The sequence below is a fragment of the Rhipicephalus microplus genome, chromosome 6 (genome assembly GCF_043290135.1).
Source record: "Rhipicephalus microplus isolate Deutch F79 chromosome 6, USDA_Rmic, whole genome shotgun sequence".
Taxonomy (NCBI): Eukaryota; Metazoa; Arthropoda; class Arachnida; order Ixodida; family Ixodidae; genus Rhipicephalus; species Rhipicephalus microplus.
The window spans coordinates 108580324-108601777 of record NC_134705.1 but is presented as its reverse complement, the minus strand read 5'-3'; the positions used below and the strand labels follow the sequence as shown (position 1 = coordinate 108601777).

Below are 21454 nucleotides of genomic sequence, written 5' to 3'. Positions count from 1 at the left end.
GCGTAATAGAGCATTCTAAGGGGTTTGCCGGGGCTTATGTGAGCTCTATAATTTTCCGAACTACAAGGGTCACGCGCCCTAATCTATTAAAGCGTTCTTAAAAAACGTGACTCTTGCAGGGTCATTTTTCTGCTGTTACACGCCCGACGGTCACATGGAATCATTAAAACGATGATTTTAAAAAGGCGCCGCAATATGTGACAGACAGATCACTAAATACTGAACGCTTTGAACTCTTTCACCAGGCTCTATCGCTAGGAACTTGAACTCATTCAAAACGCAGTATTACGAATAGCCGCCGTGCTCTATTTACACAAATCTTGCGCTTAAAAGGAGTAGTGACGATGGCGCTCGAGTTGTACACATATTGATTGATTTGGTTGAATGTCTGAGAGAGCCTGAGCATGCGCCCAATTACCTTGTTGAGCTTAGAATACTATTTTAAGAGACGGTTCATGATGAGGGTTGTTGATCTATGTCTCGTTGTTTTTTCGTTCATGCTTTCTGCAGCTGCGTAATCATAAGCATTTCTGCGTCAAATTCTATGTCTTGTCTCTCATGTGCGTTTTTCCCATTTTTGCTGAAGCTCCCGTGGTGTAAAAAGCTCTTTAGATCAAAAGTTTTCTCTCACAGTTATGATGGTTTCATTGGCTGATATTTTTATTTTTTTTGTGTTTTATGCTTGCAGGCATGCGTAAATGGCCAGATAAAACAGATAATGCATTCATTATGACTTTTTACTTTGATCTGGCATGAGTAGTCTTTTTTGCACTCCCAATCAATAACAGTTGTAGCGACATATACTCATTTTCTGGCTTGACTTACAACGCAGCGCATTGCATTAGGAAAGCAAGTGCCCTAAACACTGGGCTATGCGCACATGCTTCCCCACTTACGCTAAAATTTTCTCATAGATGGCTTTCATTCATTCGTTCATTCACTGTTTATTCAGACAAAAAAAAAGATTTCATAGTTTGAAGGAACCAAAGGCAGATTACCTGTGACTGACTAAAGTCCCTCCACCCATACTTCTGCTCGGAGATGGACTGGCACAAAAAGTTAGATATTTACTTTTTTTGAAGGAGGCAACACAAAAATCTAATTCAAAAGATGTAACACACGTCTAAACACACACTTTGAAATAACGCGTTAGAGTCAACACCAATTTCTACATAGCAAGATAAAAAATATTTAAAAAGCTGAAACCATGAGAAATTTTTAGAGGGAAGGACGAGTACTGTACAGAAATATACTTAAAAAAGGAAATATGTACTTTTACACAAATATACAAACCACTAAAGAACACTTACTATTATATTTATAGTATATAGTATAATTAGGGTATAGTATAAGAAAGTACATCTTAACTTCTTCCTCCTCGCTGTTTTCACCATTACATTGTTCTGAAAGTGCACGGACATGGCAATTGTGGAGTAGACGAGGTGTTTGATATGGTTTCCTTTCCTCAAGTTTTACTGAATAAAGATAGTCGAAAACAATGGAAGTGTAGGTCATTAGAAATATCACTTGTGTAGCAGCGCTGCCTATAACTGCCAATGGTGTTTCATATTTCTTTACTGACATATAGGCTAAGCTTATGATTGTATAATTGGTAAATAGTAAAGGGACGATTCAAGTAACCTTCATCGCTTCCTTGACAATCTCGAAGAAACGCTCGAGATTTTCTCAATTGAAAGAAGCATTTCACGTGAAGGGAGGTTTGTATATGCGAAAACGCCACTCGAGGAGCTTTTCGAGTGAAGGGTCGAGTCGAGGAGTGTTTGCGAATACGGGGGTAAGCATCTGAAGCTAGCTGCAAAATAGAGGAGTATCTTCCCTATGTTGCAGGCTTTATATGTAGCGTACAACCCTATTTTTAGATCGGTTTTTGAAAGTCCGAGTCAGCTTTCTTCTGCAGCATCACTTGTGTTTTTAGCCGTAATTCACTCTTCCTGTACTATAGTAAATTTTTTGGGACTGTTGAAATTCTCGGCCAATACTTCTTAGTTCGTTTCTGAATTTTTTTCAGGTGCGTGTATTGTGGCCGCATATTCGAACATCAGAAATTACGTGATTTAAGACAATATAAAGGAGCGAACAGGGTACTGAAATAGGCATGCCAGAAATCACTCATGAATGCGGGCAAAAATAGACACTGTTTGAGCAGAGGAATACAAGACGTGCTTGGTTCGCCCTTCCCTAACTCGCATTGTGTTCGGAATTGCTCGTCATCAGAAATAGGATGCCTACCCCAATTGTACCCGCAGTGACAGTTGCGTGGGTTAATGGTGGTGTGGACTGAGAAAAGTATAGAGCGTAAATGCTAACTGAGGCAAACACATTCATATTATCACAACTGTATACTTGTTTACTTTTTAACATAGTAAGTAATAATGTCTAGTGTCCACCGATATTTGACAAAATACAAATTTGTGATGACAGTCATATCGTTACGAAGAAGACAGACCTAGCAAGACGCCGAATTAAGGAATATATATATATATATATATATATATATATATATATATATATATATATATATATATATATATATATATATATATATATATATATATATATATATATTTATATATATATATATATATATATATACATATATATATATATATATATATATATATATATATAAAGTTTCAAATTTAGCAAAATTTTCACCATTTAATTTGAAACTATGGGTCGTCACAAATCAGTGATTGAAAAGTGTGTCCCATTGTTCTACGCGAGTATAAAGCCTCACAGCCCAGACACATGTTAAAGGAGTATTGACACGTTTTTGAGATACCCCACTAGGGAAATTTTTCGTTTGCATGGTGTGCACTATCAATGCTATCCACACACTGCAGTCAAACAAATTGTGTAAAATTTTTCACTTTGAGTTTAATCTTTTCTTCATGCATCTGCAAACCAGCTGCAATAGAAATTATCATGACTTGTCGACACAGTTCACTGGGTTTGTGAATACTGCTTCTTGCTTTCAGCAGGGGTGAGACAGCTGCATATATTGCGCATTTTCATACATTTCCGTTTCTTTGTGCCAAGCTGCTCATAAAACATAAAGATAGCGAAAATTGCGCCGAACTGCTTCAAGACAACCCCGAAAGCTAGAGTTCTGATTCCAACGTCAGCTTCAGTGGGGGAAAAAAGCTGAGTTGACTAATGAGACGCAATCAAGCGTGTTCTTGTTCCTTTCTTTTTTTCTTACTTTGCACATTTCTGGTGACAAACGTTCCCGTAGTGCACCATAACATCCTTCAAACTGTTGTAAATATGAAGTGCGGTGATGGCGTAGTGGTTAGAGCATCAGCCTCACATGCAAAAGGTCCGTGGTTAAAATCCCGGTGCCCCACAGTTCTCTACCGGATAAAAAATCTGCGTGGTGATGGAACTGCATTAAGAGGCCTGGGGTGCAGTCTCACCGGCAACCACCGCCAAGAACGCACTCCCTCACCAGAGAAGGATTGGCCACCCTGGTGCAGTATTTGGCCACTAGCTCCCATATGCAAACGTCAAATAACTCACCGCTCTCAGTCCCCAACAGCTGCGAAGCAACTGACAATTGCGGCGGTCAGATCTGCAACGCAGGAGAGGGCACTAAGAATCTCTGGATTTGGACGGGCCGCCATTGGAACCTGAACTTGGCAACGTTTGACGCTAGAACCTTATCTAGTGAGGGAAGTCTACCTGGACTATTTGAGGAGCTAGAGGCTGTTAAATGGGACACAATAGGGCTCAGTGAGGTTAGGACAGATGAGGCCAATACGGTAATACAGAATGGGGACGTCCTTTGCTATCGGAGCTTGGCTGACAGAAGAGAACTGGGAGTGGGGTTACTAATTCACAGAAACATAGCTGGCAGCATAGAGGAATACTATAGCATTAATGAAAGGGTGGTAGGTATCTTAATTAAACTGAATAAAAGATACAAGATGAAGGTGGTACACGCTTTCGCGCCTACATCCAGCCATGATGACCCTTCAGTTGAAAAGCTCCTATGAAGACGTGGAATCGGCAATGAGTAAAGTAAAAACACCGTATACTATACTGATGGGAGACTAATGCAAAGGTAGGGAAGAAGCAGGCTGGAGACCAGGCAGTAGTTGATTACGACATCGGTACTAGAAACGCCAGAGGAGAGCTACTAGTAGAATTCGAAGAACGCAATAGTTTACGGCTTTTGAATACCTTCTACTGAAAACGAGGAAACCGCAAGTGGACATGGAGAAGCCCTAATGGCAAAAATAATAACGAAGTAGACTTTATAATGAGTGCACATCCAGGCATCGTGCAAGATGTGGAAGTGGTTGGCAAGGTACGATGCAGTGACCATAGAGTGGTCACTGCATCGTACCTAGACTTGATTCGCCTAGACTTGAAGAAGAAACGACAGAAACTGATACGCAAGAAGCCAATCAATGAGCTAGCACTGAGAGGGAAAGTACAGGAATTCAGAGTCTCGCTTCAGAACAGGTACTCGGCTCTTAGTGAGGAAACGAACCTTAGCATAGATACAATGAATGATAATCTGACGAGTATCATTACGGAGTGTGCAGTGGAAGTTGGAGGCAGGGTAGTTAGACCGGAAACTGGCAAGCTTTCCCAGGAAACGAAGAATCTCATTAAGAAGCGCCAAATCATGAAAGTGTCAAGTACAACAGACAAAATAGAACTGGCAGAGCTTTCGAAGCTGAATAATAGACGTAAAGTATGCGATGAAAGAAGGTATAACATGGAGAGAATAGAACACTCTCTGAAAAACGGAGGAAGCGTCAAAGCAGTGAAGAGAGAACTTGGGATAGGCAAGAATTGGATGTATGCACTAAAGGACAAAGAAGGCAAAAAAAACTACCAATATTCATTGGATAGTTAAAATAGCGGAGGAGTTTTACAGAGTGTACAGTAGCCGGGACAACCACGACCCTAATACTATAGGAACTAGCAGTAACCCAGATGGCACCCCACCAGTAATGATAGAAGAAGTCATAAAAGCTTTGGAGAGCATGCAAAGAGGCAAAGCTGCTGGCGAGGATCAGGTAGCATCAGATCTGCTGAAAGATGGAGGACAGATAGTGTTAAAAAACTAGCCACCCTAATTACGAGGTGTCTCCTGATGGGAAGAGTACCAGAGTCTAGAAAAAACGCCAACATCATCTTAATACATAACAAAGGAGATGACAAGGACTTGAAAAAATATAGGCTGTTCAGCATGCTCTCCGTAGTATACAAGCTATTTACAAATATAATTGCTAGCAGAGTTAAGAAAATATTAGAATTCAATAAACCAAAGGAACAAGCAGGATTTCGAACAGGTTACTCTACAATTGACCCCATTTATACTATCAATCAGGTAATAGAGAAATGCTCAGAATATAGCCAACCACTATACATAACCTTCATAGATTACGAGAAGGCGTTTGATTCGATAGAAATATCAGCACTCATGCAGACAATGCGGAATCGGGCCGTCGATGAAATATATAAAAACATCATGGAAGAAATATACAGTGGATCAACTGCTACCATAGTGCTTCATAAAGAAAGGAACAGAATACCAATTTAGAAGAGTGTAAAGCAGCGGGACACATTATCTCCAATGCTATTTACCTTGTGCTTAGAAGGGTTTCCAGAAGCCTAGAATGGGAACAGTTAAGAATAATTGTTAATGGAGAGTACCTTAGTAACCTGCACTTCGCCGATAACACTGCATTGCTGAGTAACTCAGGGGATGAAATGCAACTCATGATTACGGAATTAGACAAGGAGAGCAGAAAGGTGGGTCTTGAAAAAATCTGCAGAAAACGGAAGTAATGTACCACATTCCCGGACAAGAGCAGCGCTTCGAGATAGGTAATAGTGCACTTCAAGTTGTAAAAGACTATGTCTACGTAGGGCAGGAAATAACCGCGGAGCAGAACCACGAGATTGAAGGAACTAGAAGACTAAGTATGGTATGGAGCACATTTGGCAAGCACTCTCAAGTTATTACAGGTCGATTGCCCCTATACCTCAAGAGAAAAGTATATTACAGCTGTATCTTGCCGGTACTTAGCTACGGAGCAGAAACCTGGAGACTTACAAAGAGGGTTCAGCTTAAATTGAGGACGACGCAGCGAGCAATGGAAAGAAAAACGGTAGGTGTAACCTTAAGAGACAACAAGAGAGCAGAGGGGAGTAGGGAACAAACGAGGGTTAAGGATATCATAGTTGAAATGAAGAAGAGTAAATGGTCAAGAGCCGGGCATGTTGCGCGTACACAGGATAACCGCTGGTCATTAAGGGTAACTAACTGGATTCCCAGAGAAGGCATATGGGTTAGGGGGAGGCAGAATGTTAGATGGGCAGATAAGATTAAGAAGTTTGCGGGTATAAATATGCAGGTGCAAGCACAGGACCGGTTTAACTGGCGGAACATTGGAGAGGCCTTTATATATATATATATATATATATATATATATATATATATATATATATATATATATATATATATATATATATATATATATATATATATATATATATATATATACATATATATATATATATATATATATATATATATATATATATATATATATATATAAGATAAACAAGTGTATACCTAAGGGCTCGTTTGTCTGTGGTTTGACACAATAATATTGTTCTCCGTGTTTTGACACAATATTAATTCCTGCTCACGGCTGGTTATTTTTTCACCCACTTTTCTTTTTTTCTTATTTACATTCCATTTGTTCTAATACCTTCCCCTATACTTTCCTTGGCAGTACTCTGTGTTAGATCTCACACACACACACACATATATATATATATAGAACATGGCACAACGGTAGCGTTGTCAACAAGGATAAATATATTTATTTCCCAACAGTTTTGGGAGGGGTCCTCCCTTCATCAGGGGATGAGTTATACTGAAATGAACTTCCAAACTTCGTTGCTGCCGCGTCCCTCTCGCCTTGAAAGATGTTTGCTACAGTGAGAGGGAACTAAAAAAAATAAAAACGAAAAAAGGGAAGAAGAAAAGACGAAAAAAAGGAAAGAAAAGAAAGAAAGGGAAAAAGAGGAAGAACCACTGTCAACACTGAGAATGAAACCAACTGTTCGTGTACGTCCACATAGGGTTCTTATCGCGTGCTGTTCAGTTCTCGACGTAGATCTTGAGCCGTGACACGTGAACAAACTCACTCGTATCAACTGATGACGACGAAGTGATGGGGCTTTCTCATTAGTAACAGGTGTTACCTGCCACACAATGCATGGTAAAGTCCCAAGTAACGACACAAAAGTTTTTCAGATAGGCCCACCAGACAATTAGGAAACCAGAGTAACACAAGTTTACCCGTCGCGAAATGCGCGTCGCGATGAGAAGCGTGGTAGCGACGTCGTTGCTTGCTCTGCAACGCTGTCGGACGAGCACAGGCGAGCTCACGGGCATGGTACACTCTTGCGAAGGCGTCACGAGCGTACGGGCTGCATTACAAGGTGATTAAAATGAATTAAGTGGTCTTCTGGCTAAGGTACTCGGCTACTGACCCGAAATTGGTGGGATAAAATTCCGGCTGTGGTGGCTACATGTGCGATGGAGGCGGAAAAGTTAAAGGCCCGTGCACTCAGATTTTGGTGCACGTTAAAGACCCCAGGCGGTCGAAATTTCCGGAGCCCTCCACTACAGCGTCTCTCATAATCAAATGGTGGTTTTGTAACGCTAAACACCACAAATCATCAATCATCAGGTAGTTGAAATGATGATGTTCAACGGTAAAGTCGAATCTCTGCCGTACTATAGGAAAAGCGGTGAAAAGCCAGGCAAGTATTGCCGGGACGAGTTGTATGCGAACGTCACCTAAGGTAGGGCAAGATCCCAGTCTCGATGGTTCTGTGATAGATACATTGCAAGCATATCTGTAAGAGTATGCTTAGAGTGCTCCATGAGACCGTTGGTTTGCGGGTGGTACACTGTGGTAACTTTGTGCTCCATAGAACAGAAATGCATGATGTTGGCAATTACTTGGGAAAGAAATCTGTGGCAATGGTCTTCAAGCAGCTGTTTCGTCGCATCGTGAATCGATATAACGTCACGTATCAGGAATTCATCAACGTCGGTCCCACATCTGGTCGGTGGAACTCGAGTAGTAGTGTACCATGTGGAGTAATCTCTAGGCATGGAAAGCTACTTGTTGCCTACTGTTGGTTAGAGTAAAAGACCGAGCAGGTGTAACCCAACGCAGTAAAATGTTTGGGTGAGTAAGAGAATCGGTTGGAAAGGGCTAGCTGGTAACAGGGATGGTGTTTGGCGACATTGAAATAACTCATATGCGACAACGTAACGGCGTACTAAGCGAGCAAGGCCTGGCTTGTAGAAATGGCGCCGAACGCACTCATGCGTGCGAGATACGCCAAGATGTCCTGCTGTGGGCGCATTGGGGTGTTCAGCGAAGACGCTGCGCCGTATGTGCTCAGGCACGACAACAAGAAGGTGAGGCCTATCATCTCGAAATTTGCAGCGGTATAGGATGCCCTCATGAAACACAAAGTGACGAATGAAGACGTCGCCTGGAGAACACTACGTGCGGCTGATGATGTCGAGCAGGATTGGATCTATTTTCTGTTCTTCCCCATTGTGAATTAAGTCAGACACTGAAGAGATGGAGTGCACCATGTTCGTGTCGGGGTCAGCAGGATCGTGGACGGGGTACCGGGAAAAGCAATCAGCATCCTGGTGCAGGCGGCCAGATTTTTACTCGACCGAGTTTTAAAATTCTTGCAGGTACAAAGCCGACCGACGAAGACGTCCTCAGGAATCTTTGAAAGAGTACAACCAGGAGATAGTGTGGTGGCCTGTAACTACCAAGAATGGGCATCCGTATTGGTATGGCCTGAACTTGGCGACTGCCCAGACAAGAACCAAACACTCGCACTCAGTGATAGAATGATTCCGTTCGGGCGCGGATAAGTGGCTGGCGTATGCGATAACGCAGTCATGGCCACGTTGTAGTTGTAATAGCACTGCGCCCATGTAATGGCTACTTGCGTCAGTACGAACCTCAGTAGAAGCAATCGGGTTAAAGTGGGCCAAAGTCGTAGAATTATTAAGGTGCGTGATTAGATTCGAGAACGCAGATGCCTCTTCGGAGCCCCATGAAAATGGGTCATCTTGCTTGAGGAGCTGAGTAAGAGGCCTCACTCCTTCTGCAAAGTTCATGATGAAGCGACGGAAGTAGGAGCACAGTCCGGGGTAGGTGCGTACATCCTTTAAGGTCGTGGTACAGAAAAATTTATGACTCGGCTGATTTTTACTGGGTCGGGTCATACGCCGTTAGCGGGCACTAAATGAGCAAAGTGTATTTTGTCGGCACCCAAAATGACACATGGGTAAGTTCTGCTGGAGGCCAGCAAGACGATATATATCTAAGATGGCGGATGAAATTTCTATATTTGTTTCAAATGTAGGTTAAAAATCAAGGCCATCGTCCAAATAGCACAAACACGTGCACCATTTAAAGCCTGTGAGCAGAGAGTCTATCATCCGTTCAATTGTGGCTAGAATATCAGACAGGCCAAAAGGCGTGACCTTGAAATAATATAAGCCATCGGCAGTAATAAATTTCATCTTTTTTTGATCCGTGGCATCCACCTCCATGGCATCCACCTCAATCCGACAGTACGCGGAACGTTGATCTATGAGAGAAAGTTAGCCGACACCACAAAAGCAATCAAAAGCACCGTTCGTGGAAATGGGTTCCCGTCTTCTTTGTAATTTGTAAATGTTATAATAGACAGAGAAACGCCATGTGCCGTCTTTCGTGAGGACTAGCACAACAGTGGATGCCCAAGGACTGCAGGATCCCGCAATGATGTGCCTGGCAAACGTTCTGTTCACCACAGTTTTGATAGTGTGACGCTCCATCAGTTCCACACAATACGGACGCCTATGAATTGGAGGCTCATTTTCAGTGCTCATGCGGTGGGTCACACCAGCAGTTCTTCCCAATGGACGGCCATAGAGGTCGAAAATGCCAATGTAAGACAGCAGCATGCAATAGAGCTATTTATTCTGCTGCCCTAGACTAAGACTGGAGTGGAGCTGGGCAGAGGGGTCGGAAGCAGTGGCCACAGTGAAAACATCCACTGCGTTGTCTTCTAAGGTGGAATGCAGTGCCAAATTGATGCCTCGCGGCGGTACCTGAGGCGTCAAACTGAAGCTGACAAGTGTAAGGCACCTAGAGTTCCCTGGGACAGACAGCATGGTATGTGGTAACGTAATAATGCGGCTGATGAGAACATCAGTGACGGGAGCCGCTAAATAGTCACCGTCGAGAACTGGCGGGCTGTTTACAACCCCGACGTAGGTCAGTGTTTGAGGCGGAAGACGAGCATATGCGGTAGTATAGAGCTGACTCAGTCGTTGTTCAGCTGGGTCTGTGACAGGCAATCAGAAATGGAGCGTACTAACCGAGCAGTCAATGAGGGCACAGTGCGCTGACATAATATTGAGGCCTATGACAAATTCGTTCAGACACTTTTCGAGGGCGGCTAACATGACTGTGTGGTGATCAGCGATGTACGAGCGGCGCACATTCCAATGACAGATGCATTTCCGCCGTAGGCTAAACGGTCGAACTTAGTCGTCACCGGCGTTTAGACTTTTGAACTTGTGGCGAAAATGGGTGATCATTACAGAAAGTTGAACCCCATATTTCACCACAGCGGTCACATGGTTACCATCAATTTGCTCCAAACGTCACAGTATATAATAGCCTACCCTTCAAGTATAAATATTACAACCGTTCATGTCATGACTTAACACAAAATTAGTGGCACTTTGGCCTGTGTAGGTGCACTGTAACTTAGTTTGTGAAATGCGATGACTTGCCTGGATTACGCCATGTTGACGTTTTTCTGTTATCACATCCGCCGAGTGTTAAATGCATAGTTCAATATATGTCCATAGTTTAACACGTGTGTTGTTCTATTCGTAATTTGTGATACTCTGGAAACACTGGTTCCAAATTTTAGGCTCTTTTTTAAGAAAAACATGTAAGGCTCATGTCCTAATATCAATATGTCATTCTTTGTTATTACAGACACCTCAGTGCAGGGCTCCAGAAACTTTGACCACATGAGGCTTTTTAACGTGTACTCAACTCGAAGTACGCTGGTGTGTAGCATTTCCGCCTCCAGAGAAAATGCGGCTGCCAACGCCCGTACTTGACCCTATGACATGTGGGTGAGCAATTGAGTACCTTAGCCCTTTCCTAACTTTGGGTAAATTAGTACATGTTTTAATGCTCAAAGGACGCTTTCGACAGCATGTTCTCGCGCCTGGGCAATTCTGAATACCCGCATGATCCCTTGAAATAAATTTCAGTTGTTAGCGCTTGTCTTCGTGAGCCGCTTCATCTGTGTTGCGGAATGCGCTGTGAGCTATTATGAGTACATGAACCAATTGACCACCATGGCAGATATCAACGTGTTTTCTCAACCAGTGAATGTGTAAGTGTCACAATCATCTGAACTGAATTATGCCTCTTGGTAAAGCCTTCCATTCAATGAGGTGTCATTGGGGTGACGGTAGCTACGACACAGGATTTATGTAGCATGGCGAGTTAAAATTCGAAAACGCTTACGGCTCGGTAATCGGTGTACTTATGTATGATTGTACCTATTACTTAGTAATGCAAGGTCGTTGTCGCACTGAATCTAAAGTTTTTCAGTGTACCTCATGAAAGAAGGAATACTGAGAAGAGCCCGTTCCTCCACGTTTTGTGAAGCTGGAAGTAGGAAAAAGTAGAGCACTTCTCCTTGCAAGGTTCGTCATGCATCGGTAGATTAAGCATGCGCAAATGGTGCTGGTGAGAGGCAGACGAACCAAGTGAGCCGATTTTGGACACTTTGAGCGGCACTAACGGCTGCAAGATTGAAACTGTTGTGCATTATAGGAGGAAACCTGCTGCACTACTCACTTTTAGAGTTCCTGTGGCAATTAGCGGCGTCACTACGGCTCATTATGCCTCTTAAATATATTGCACTTTCGCACTTCATGTTTATTCTACTGAGTGCAACAAACCAACGACTTCGTTCTCCGGTTAATTGCCATTGGGAGGTTGTTTTCTTCTGTATATACAGTATGCTCGGGGTGCGGGATACAAACTAGCAGTGAAAGTTAATTTTTGTTGCTATTTAGCCAGATTAAGTGCCCCAATAGACATTTGACCTTGTTTGAGAATAGGCGTGCGCAAGGGTTTCGTCCCAAGCAACGCGGGTCGGCTGACGGTTACCATGTCGAACAAAAATTGGCCAAAAAGAAGGTTGCTGAATGCAAAACGTAAACAGGATACGATAACTCGAACAATGAATCGCCTTATGTGCCAGGCATGTTTGTTTTCTTGACTGAAGAAGCTGCGATGAACACAGTCGGCAAACGCACTGCTTTCCAATGATTGGGATTGTCGTACGCTGAAACGACTCGTATTGAAATTCTAGCCTTCAATCGCTCAGGTACGCAGTAGTAGAGTGCCAATAAAAACATCGAAGTTTTGCCACCAACCATTTTCGGAGAAGTGGTTGCGAGCTTCGAAATTGATAGCTTTCAACCACAATTGATATGAACTCAACGCGCGATCCTGAAGATCAACCCTCTCTCTAGGCGTCGAACACATTACATCATCTTTGAAGTGCAACAATTGCATAAAAAATGCTCAGTTCGAATTCCAGCCGACTCGTGAAACCTAATCATATGGGCGGTGATTCAGACGACACGTGACGATGGCGCGGCCAGGGAATCCCACAACCCCTGTGCAAAAGGATGCGACTGCCCCCCCCCCCCACTTCTGACGCTGCTGCTTGCACAGAAAGGGCATCTTCTCAGCTTTCCTTCCTGGATAGTGTAGCTATAGGTTTAAAGAGTTGATGCTGAGGATAACACCTATGGAGCTGTTTCATACAATTACGAAAATCATCTGACAAGTTGGTACTCTTGGTGTGCTTAATTATAAAAACGTCATAATCTTTCACAGGTTTCGCAAGATTTTTAATTGAATTCAATTGAACTGAAAGTTTATTTGCCCCGAAAAAACTTACAGGAGCAGGAGCAGAGAATAAAAGTTATATAGCCTCACAAAGGGCCTCTTATTCTAAATACAGTTTGGCACGCAGGCCACAGAGCTTCTGCATACCTACGAAAGATTTTGACTATATTAATACAACCAAATACAACAAACAGAATAGTTTTACTATGCAGTGTGAAATAAACGCGAAAAAAATTAATCACAAAATAACATTTCAGTAGACCAGAAATACAACAGCACAACATAAAACAACAGCACATCATCAAAATACAAAATGAGGTCCTGTACCAAATTGCAAAATATTAGAAATCAAAGATATAGAAACACAAAATATTAGACAATATATTAGAAATCAAACTTGAGATAGTGTACTCACTATCAAGATGCATTATTATTGTATTTTAAAGATGTTAGAATCTGTGAAATTGTTATATAGACGACCTTGCAGACCGTTAAATCGGACAAGGTTAAATCAAATTTAACCTTGTCGGTGTTTGGTATTGAACGTATTGTTTGCCATAATTTGTTCAAATTGTTGGGGTTTTGGGGCGTTGCTGATGCAAGTGGTAATTAATACATTCTGGTGTGTTCTGAAGAGGTTGTGGCTTATTTTGTTTGGTTCATTCCAAAACTCTGAATACAGCTGTGTTACCTTTCAAAATTTCATGTTTTTGAAAGAGTGGTTCAGTTTTCAAGTCACTGATATTGTCTTGGTATTGCTCAAATGCTTCTAAGACTCTTTTCTGGAGGACTAGTAAATTTTTAAAGTTTGTGTAGTAGATCGCCATACTAATTAGAGTATGTCATTCTGGAATAGAAAAGTGCCTAATATAGGTAAACTTGTAATCATTTCGGCAAACGTGCGCTGAGCTTGTATTAGCATCCCACGGTTCTACTAAGTTTTATCGTTCATTTATCTACATGTGCATTCTATGTCAAGCCTCCGGTAAAGCATACACCTAGAGAATCTGGCTGGTGACATGCTCTATCTCCATGGTAGAGGCATTCCATGCCACTTCCTACGAAAACTCGGAATCACTCAGCACAATACAATGAATTTTTAACAGTCGTTTTTAATTACCTTAACTGCAGCTTTGAAAAGAAGCAGTAATGATGGCGCTCCAGAGTTAAACACGCATTTTGATTTGATTGAATACCTCAGATGGCCTCAGCGTTCCCTCAAATTCCTTGTAGAGCCCAGAATATTGTTTTTAGACATTGTTAAAGGATTGCGAGTGCTTGATCTATAGTGATTTTTTTTGCGCTTGAGCATTTCTATGAGAAGCTGTTTGGATGGTCTCTCAGCAGCGTTTTTCGCACCCTTTTTTAAGCTGAACTAAATAAAGAGCTGTTCAGATGAATATTTTATTTTGAGAGTATCGTGGTGTTCAATGGCTGATGTTGTATTCGTCTTTTATCGCTGTAGTAATGGGTAACTGCCCCGATACAATAAAATATACAATTTTAATTAAATTCTACCTTGCCCTATAGACAAATTTGCCACATGCTGCCGCACCAAAGATAAAATAATGAAATAAGGTAAGCCACAAAAAATTCGTGCACCAAAGAAGTTCTTATATTATTAATTTTCCCTTTCCTCAAAATGTATATTATATAGATGTCACTCACGTCCAAAGAGGAAACAATATATCAGTTTAATTGCAATTTTCCGCAAAAATATGCGCAACTATGAGCGGAAGCACACACTGACTTTTAAGGGTCACTACACTGAACTGAATACATATTTTCTACTGCTGCATAAATGATACCAGTTGATTACAGTAATGTATGTTTTATTTGAACATGCAGCCTCAGAGTCATAGACGTACACTATATTGTTGAACGTGAGGATGACTAAAAAACTACTTTTGCTGGATAATTACAAATAAGCAGGCGAAAAACTTGACACGTGGTAAACGGCTACTTCAAGTGACTAGGCAAAAAGTGAAGCCCAAATTCACTAATTTTTTGTGAAACTAGCAACTTCTCACATATTGAGCATGGTTTTCAAAGCATACGAGATAGACATAACACATCAAAAGCTCAACCTGACTTTGCCTGGATCAGCATAAAATACTTGCCCATGGTGGAATATCACCCAGACCTCCAGGACTTGCGGGTGACCCAGGCTAAAAGAAATAGCATGGCACCGACGTTAGAAGAGAAACAAAAAACCCTTAGCACAAACAAGGCACAAGCAAGCAAGAAAGTTTTTTTAGGTAGCAGTTATGATTCACCAATTATTAACCCTTCGCAAGACAGACATTTCAGGAGCATTAAACAGTTGTCTTGCCTAAGCGAGTGTAAAAATGATTTCTACTTCATATAGGTTCCAAATATACAATTACTTTACAATTCAAGGGTTGCTAAAGTTACTGATCTGGAAGGCTGGCCGACGATCTCCAAATTTATTCTGTTTAATGCCACCCTGTGCACATCACTTTATACCCAGCTCGTCATACGCAGCCATATCCAGTCTGATGTATGCGCATATTTTGATCCATGATCACAACGTGCATAGCCTGGTGGTTCAAGTGGATCCGCAAACGTTCCTACTGGCGGAGTACCTACACATTCGCGAAAAAATACATTCATGTTCATTTTGTCAACAATGAAAGCCATTTACTCGCTCAGCCGGTCAAATGAAGCCTTTACGATGTCCTGTACGCGTTTTACCGGTGTTGGCGCTAACCTATGCGGTCAACTACTATGTCCTATTGCTGGTAATTCATGGGTTATTGTCGCTGCCAACAATCTGAAGAGATACGCAAAAACGGCAGCGCAGCTTTGTAATGGTGCTCATGACTTTCCCATTTTCATCTTTCATCAATTTGTTACTCGGCATGGTGCATCACGTGAGCTGCTGGCTGGCAGAGTTTGTGTGCTTTTGTTCTCCAACAGCTTCTTCGTTGATGATGCCGTGTGGTACACTGCAAATCCACAGCCTACACTCCTCCAATGAGGGCCTAAGCAAACTATCTGATTGCTTGATTGATATGTGGGGTTTAACGTCCCCCCACCACCATATGATTATGAGAGACGCCGTTGCGGAGGGCTCCGAAAATTTCGACCAGTTGAGGTTCTTTACCGTGCGCCAAAATCTGAGCTCTCGGGCCTACAGCATTTCCACCTCCATCGGAAATGCAGCCGCCGCAGCCAGGATTCGATCCCATGACCTGCGGATCAGCAGCCAAGTACCTCAGCCACTAGATCACTGCGGTGGATAACATAACTATTTGTCCTAGGTAGACACGTTCCTTTACACCTTCCAGTAAAACAGTCTTAACAGCTCGCCGACTCGCCTAACTGTCAACTCTTTAGAACTTCGAATGTCTTGCCACCTATGCTAAAGCGCTGTTATCTGCCGAGACTGGTGCACATCACTTCCGGTTCATGCCTAATAATCTTCAGATGTACCCCTATGCTTTTAATGAACAGTTCTGTACTAATGAGTTTAAATGGTGCCCCGTATACTCAATAATGCAATGTCTTCCGTTAATCGTAAGTTACAAAGATGCTCTCTCTTGACTCTCACTCCTTACTCTTATCTAACTCTTCCCAAGGTCGGACACTAAAAACGTCGTGTGCACACGTTGTGAGTAGCAATGACCAGATTGTATCCCCTTGCCTAACGCCCTTATCTCGCGGAATTCATCACTTTCTCTGTGAAATACTATGGTAGTTGTGTATCCGCAGTATATTCCTTTCAGAATGTTAGTATGGGCTACGTCGATGTCTTAATTTTTCGGTGCGTGCATGATTGCTGATATCTCGATTGAACTAAATGTCTTCTCAGTTCTAGGAAAGCTATATATATATATATATATATATGATGGTCTCATGTTGCCTGCACCTTTATCTATTTTCTCACTGATAGTATGTATTGTAGGCATTCATTAAGCACATCTGCTTTCTTCACATTTTCATCATCATGAGTGGTCATCGTCTTCATCTGCTGTGGCAACTTGGCTTGCCTGGGTTCTGTGCCTTGGGTGGTCGCTTTATCATGTCTTCTGGGCCTAGTAAAGGTTGACTTGACCATTGCATCACAAGTTGTGGAGTGCTCTGCGATCTTCCGTCCTCTCCCAGCCCGCTCTACCTCCTGGAGCTCCGCTAAGGTCGTCGTCTGTGCCAGGTGTCCGGTAACATGTCTCAGAACGAGCCGACCAGCGTGTCTGCGTCTACCTCTACGGCGCCGGCTACCGCGGCCTATCCATCGTGTATTACTAACGCGCACCAGCGTGAGTCACCCACGTTTGCCGGACTTCGAGGTGAAGATTTGGAGGGTTCCTTGCACCAGTTCAATCGAGCGAGGTCCACTAAGAACTGAGATGATCCTATCAAGCTTCGCCATGTTTCTCTTTATCTGACAGGCGTAGCGAAAACATGGTTTTTAAATCATAAAACGGAAATCACGGACTGAACACATTGCAAGCAACAACTTCGCCAAATTTTCGGCACCCGGACGGTCCATTCAGCTCTCGCGAAGAAGACACTGGATGCTCGCTAGCAACAAGGCGGTGAGTCTTACACCTCGTACATAAAGGATGTGCTTGCTCTCCGTCACTGTTTCAGCACGTTCATGTCTGAATAAGAGAGAGTTCGTCATCTATTGAAAGGGTCGGCATGGTCGCGTTCAATGACTTGGTCATACAAAACCCGACCACAGTCGCTGAGGTTGTTGCCACGTGCTTGCAACGCCTAGAGCAACTTGAGTCCAAACAGTTACTGCTGGACAGTGCTGAAAATACCTCCACGACTGATGCCTTGTTGCGTGCTATAATTCGGGCGACTATACGAGAAGAGCCATGGTCTTTTGGCCTCTCAATGACACCGAGTCCACCTCCCCCCTCCACGAATGTTTTGCGCGACGTTATCAAGGAGGAGTTGGCGTCCATGGCCGGGCCAGCGTGGGTAGACTCTACGGTACCTCGACTCCAGCCGACGTACGCACAAGTCTTCGCTGGTTCAGGACCCGTCGTACAACCGATGCCCGCAATCTCGACGCCTGTCCCACTGGCTTCGATAACTCCGAGCGCGCCTAGCCAGTCCTTTCACCCACCATGGCGACCACTTCGTCCGATCTGTTATTACTGCGGCTGTCAGGGCCACATTGTATGCTTTTGTCAGAAGCGTCAGCAGGACGAGCGTCGTGGATTCGACCCTTATGGACGGAATGATGGGACAAGTGGGTCCGCTTCGCAACTTCGCCCTATGATCCGCCATTACGTCACTCACCATCTCCAACTGCGACATCTGAGCCAACCCCTTTTTACCGCTCTACTAGATGCCGCTCACAATCACCCCTCCGCCACTGCACGTCTCCAATGCAACCTGTCTCGAAAATAACCAACCACGTCCCGAAAACTAACCTCTGCAGGTTTTCGATGAAAAGCTGCATTGTACGAAAAGACGGAAATTCCTCCAGTGCGTCTATATATTACGATATCTGTTTTATGAGAAGGTGTTTACGTGGACGCTTGAATAGACACTGGTGCTTGTTTGCTGTGATTGATCGTTCCCTTTGCTCACGTTTGCAAAAAGTTACCACCCGTTATGAGAGACCTACACTGCTCGCTGCTCAAGGGAAAGCCATTAAACCTGCCGCTATGTGCCCCGCTCGTGTTTTCATAGCTGGCCTCCTCCATTTTGTGCAATTTTCCGTGCTGAGTTTGTGTGCCAACAGCTTATATTAGGCTGAGATTTTCTGTTAAGGCGAACGCTTCCCTCTGCTGTCGAGAAAGTGTTTTTGATATAATGGAAACCAGCTATGTCCTTTGCGCGGATGACGATCCCGTTCGCTTGCTCGCTGCTGAAGATACCGAGCTACCACCTGGTCATCAGCGAATAGTTACCATCGCTTCTAATGTGATCGACTCTGGCGGCGTGTTTGTGCAACCATCTGCACGCTGTCTCACAAAAGGTATAGCCCTTCCTTCAGGTTTAGCGCGGCTCCACAATAGCTCCGGACTTCTCTACGCTAGAAGTCAGACGTCTCAGAAAAATCTCAATCCCAAAGGCACCACAATGGCTTGCGTTACCAAATGCCAACCTGTATCTGTCATCCCGCTTATGCCAGCGTGTTCTGACCTTCCTTCTATTGGACGTTCATCATGCGTTTCTGTCCTTGCTGCGACTATTATTGCAGAGCTGACCACATCACGGAAAGATGAGTTGCTTGCCTTGCTACAAAAGCATAGGAGATAGTTTGATGCCCATTCCTCATCTCTGGGACAGACGTCCATTATCACGCATACTATCCAGACCGATGGCACTTCCATCATACGCCGATGACCATATCACAACTCTTCGTTCGAGAGTGAGGTCATTGAATAAAATGTAGCCAATATGTGCAACGGAACATCATATGTCCCTCCGATAGTCCTTGGTCATCCCTTGTTATTTTACTAAAGAAAAATGGTGGCTCCGTGCGATTGTTCGTGGATTACAGGGCAATTAAGATTACCCACAGGGATGTTTACCCCAAGACGCGCATAGACAATGCTTTGGATTCACTGCAGGGTGCCGAGTACTTCTCAATCCTAGACCTGTGTTCGCGTTACTGGCAAATACCCATGCACGAGGATGACAAAGAAAAGACAGCGTTTTCAACACCAGATGATCTGTACGAATTCAACTTCATGTCATTCGTCCTTTACAATGCTCCAGCAACATTTGAGCTGATGATCGACACAGTTTGACGAGGCTTGAATTGGAAGACTTGCTTGCGCTCTTTAGACGACGTCGTTATTTTCTCGTGAACCTTCCCTCAGCACTTGCAACGACTGCAAACGCAGGCCTTCAGCTGAACACCAAGAAGTGCCGTTTCGCGAGCAAGACAATGAAAGTGTTAGGCCACATCGTAAGCAAGGATGGTATTCGTCCCGATCCAGACAAGATTTCCGCTACCCAACACTTCCCGCGTCCCGAAGAAGCTAAACATTTGCGCAGTTTCTTCGGCTTCGCATCTTAATTTTGTTGATTCATTCGACACTTCGCCTCTATAGCTCCAAGATTGTGCAAGTTGCTCGAATAAGGCGTCGCCTTTGTGTGGTCCCCTGAATGGGAAGCGGCGTTCGCCCAACTGAAGTGTGCACTCACATCCAAATCAGACCTCTGTCATTTATATGAAACCAGGCCTACGCTCCTGCATACAGACGCTAGCGTTCAAAGCATTAGTGAAGTGATCCTACTGCGAGAGAAATCTTCACGTGACATGGTCGTCGCATACGCGAGCCGTGCACTGACCACTGTCGAAAAGAATTATACCATCACCGAACAGGAGTGCCTAGCAGTCATATGGTCAATACAAAAGTTTTGACCTTATCTCCCCTGCCGCCACTTTACTGTGGTTACGGGCCATCACGCCTTGTGCTGGCTTTCGACAATCAAGAACTTGTGCGGCCGCCTTGGTCGCTGAATTCTTCGCTTACAAGAATATGACTTCACTATTACATACAAGTCGGGAAACAAAGATCAAGACGCCGACGCCTTTTCACGTTGCCCGCTCTCTTCGGAGCCACTTAACAAACCCGCCACTGCCACACTCGAGAAGCTTTCGGCCGTCTCTTCCCTACCTGTTTCGTCCTTAGCTGCTGTGGACCCAACTTCCCCGAGCGAGTGTGGTTTGTTGGTATCCCACCAACGTGATGCACTTTACTGCCGCCGCATCATGGACCGTCTTGACAGGACTTTCCGGCCCCCTAACGCCCGTATTTGCCGACAGCTGACGCAATTCAAGATCGACGTCCTGTACCGTCATATCTGCTACCCTGATGGTCAACGCTAGGTGCCCGTTCTACCTCGCTCTCTCCGGGCTCAAGTCCTCAAGACATATCACGACGACATGTCTGGTGGACACATGGGCTTCCAGAAAACGTACGACCGCATAAGATTTCACTACTATTGGCCGGGCTTGTCCACCAGTGTCGCGAAGTACGTTGCCTCATGCGCCCTTTGTCAGCGTCGCAAGCTGCCTACATCAACTCGAAGGGGACAATTACAACCGCTCCCGTGTCCCCTGCAACCATTTGAGGTAGTTGGCGTTGCCATGCATGGTCCGCTTCCTATGACTGTCACAGGCAATCCATGGATAGTTACAGTTGTCGACCTCCTAATCCGCTACGCCAAAACAGCTCCCGTGCCTTCTGCATCCGCTTTGGAAGTAGCTGACTTCAGCCTTTGAGCAATAATTCTTCGTCATGGAGCTCCTCGTGGAATTCTGAGGCACCGTGGAAGAGCATTTCTTTCAGAACTCGACGAAGAGGTGCTAAAGGCATCCGGCACTAAACACAAAACAAGCTACAGTTCCCATCCTCAAACGAACGGGCTGGCTGAGCGCTTTCCTCGCACACTGCAAGATATGATAGCCATGT

The 21454-nt window shown here is 43.8% G+C and overlaps 1 protein-coding gene across 1 annotated transcript in view; it reads right to left on the bottom strand.

Annotated features, from left to right (window-relative positions):
- The window catches only part of LOC142765977 (uncharacterized), a 91887-nt gene that overhangs the window by 50546 nt on the left and 19887 nt on the right, over positions 1-21454 (bottom strand). The window contains exon 4 of the mRNA XM_075867785.1: positions 15161-15208. Coding sequence (XP_075723900.1) covers positions 15161-15208 — 48 coding nt within the window. The remainder of the gene's footprint in view (positions 1-15160; positions 15209-21454) is intronic.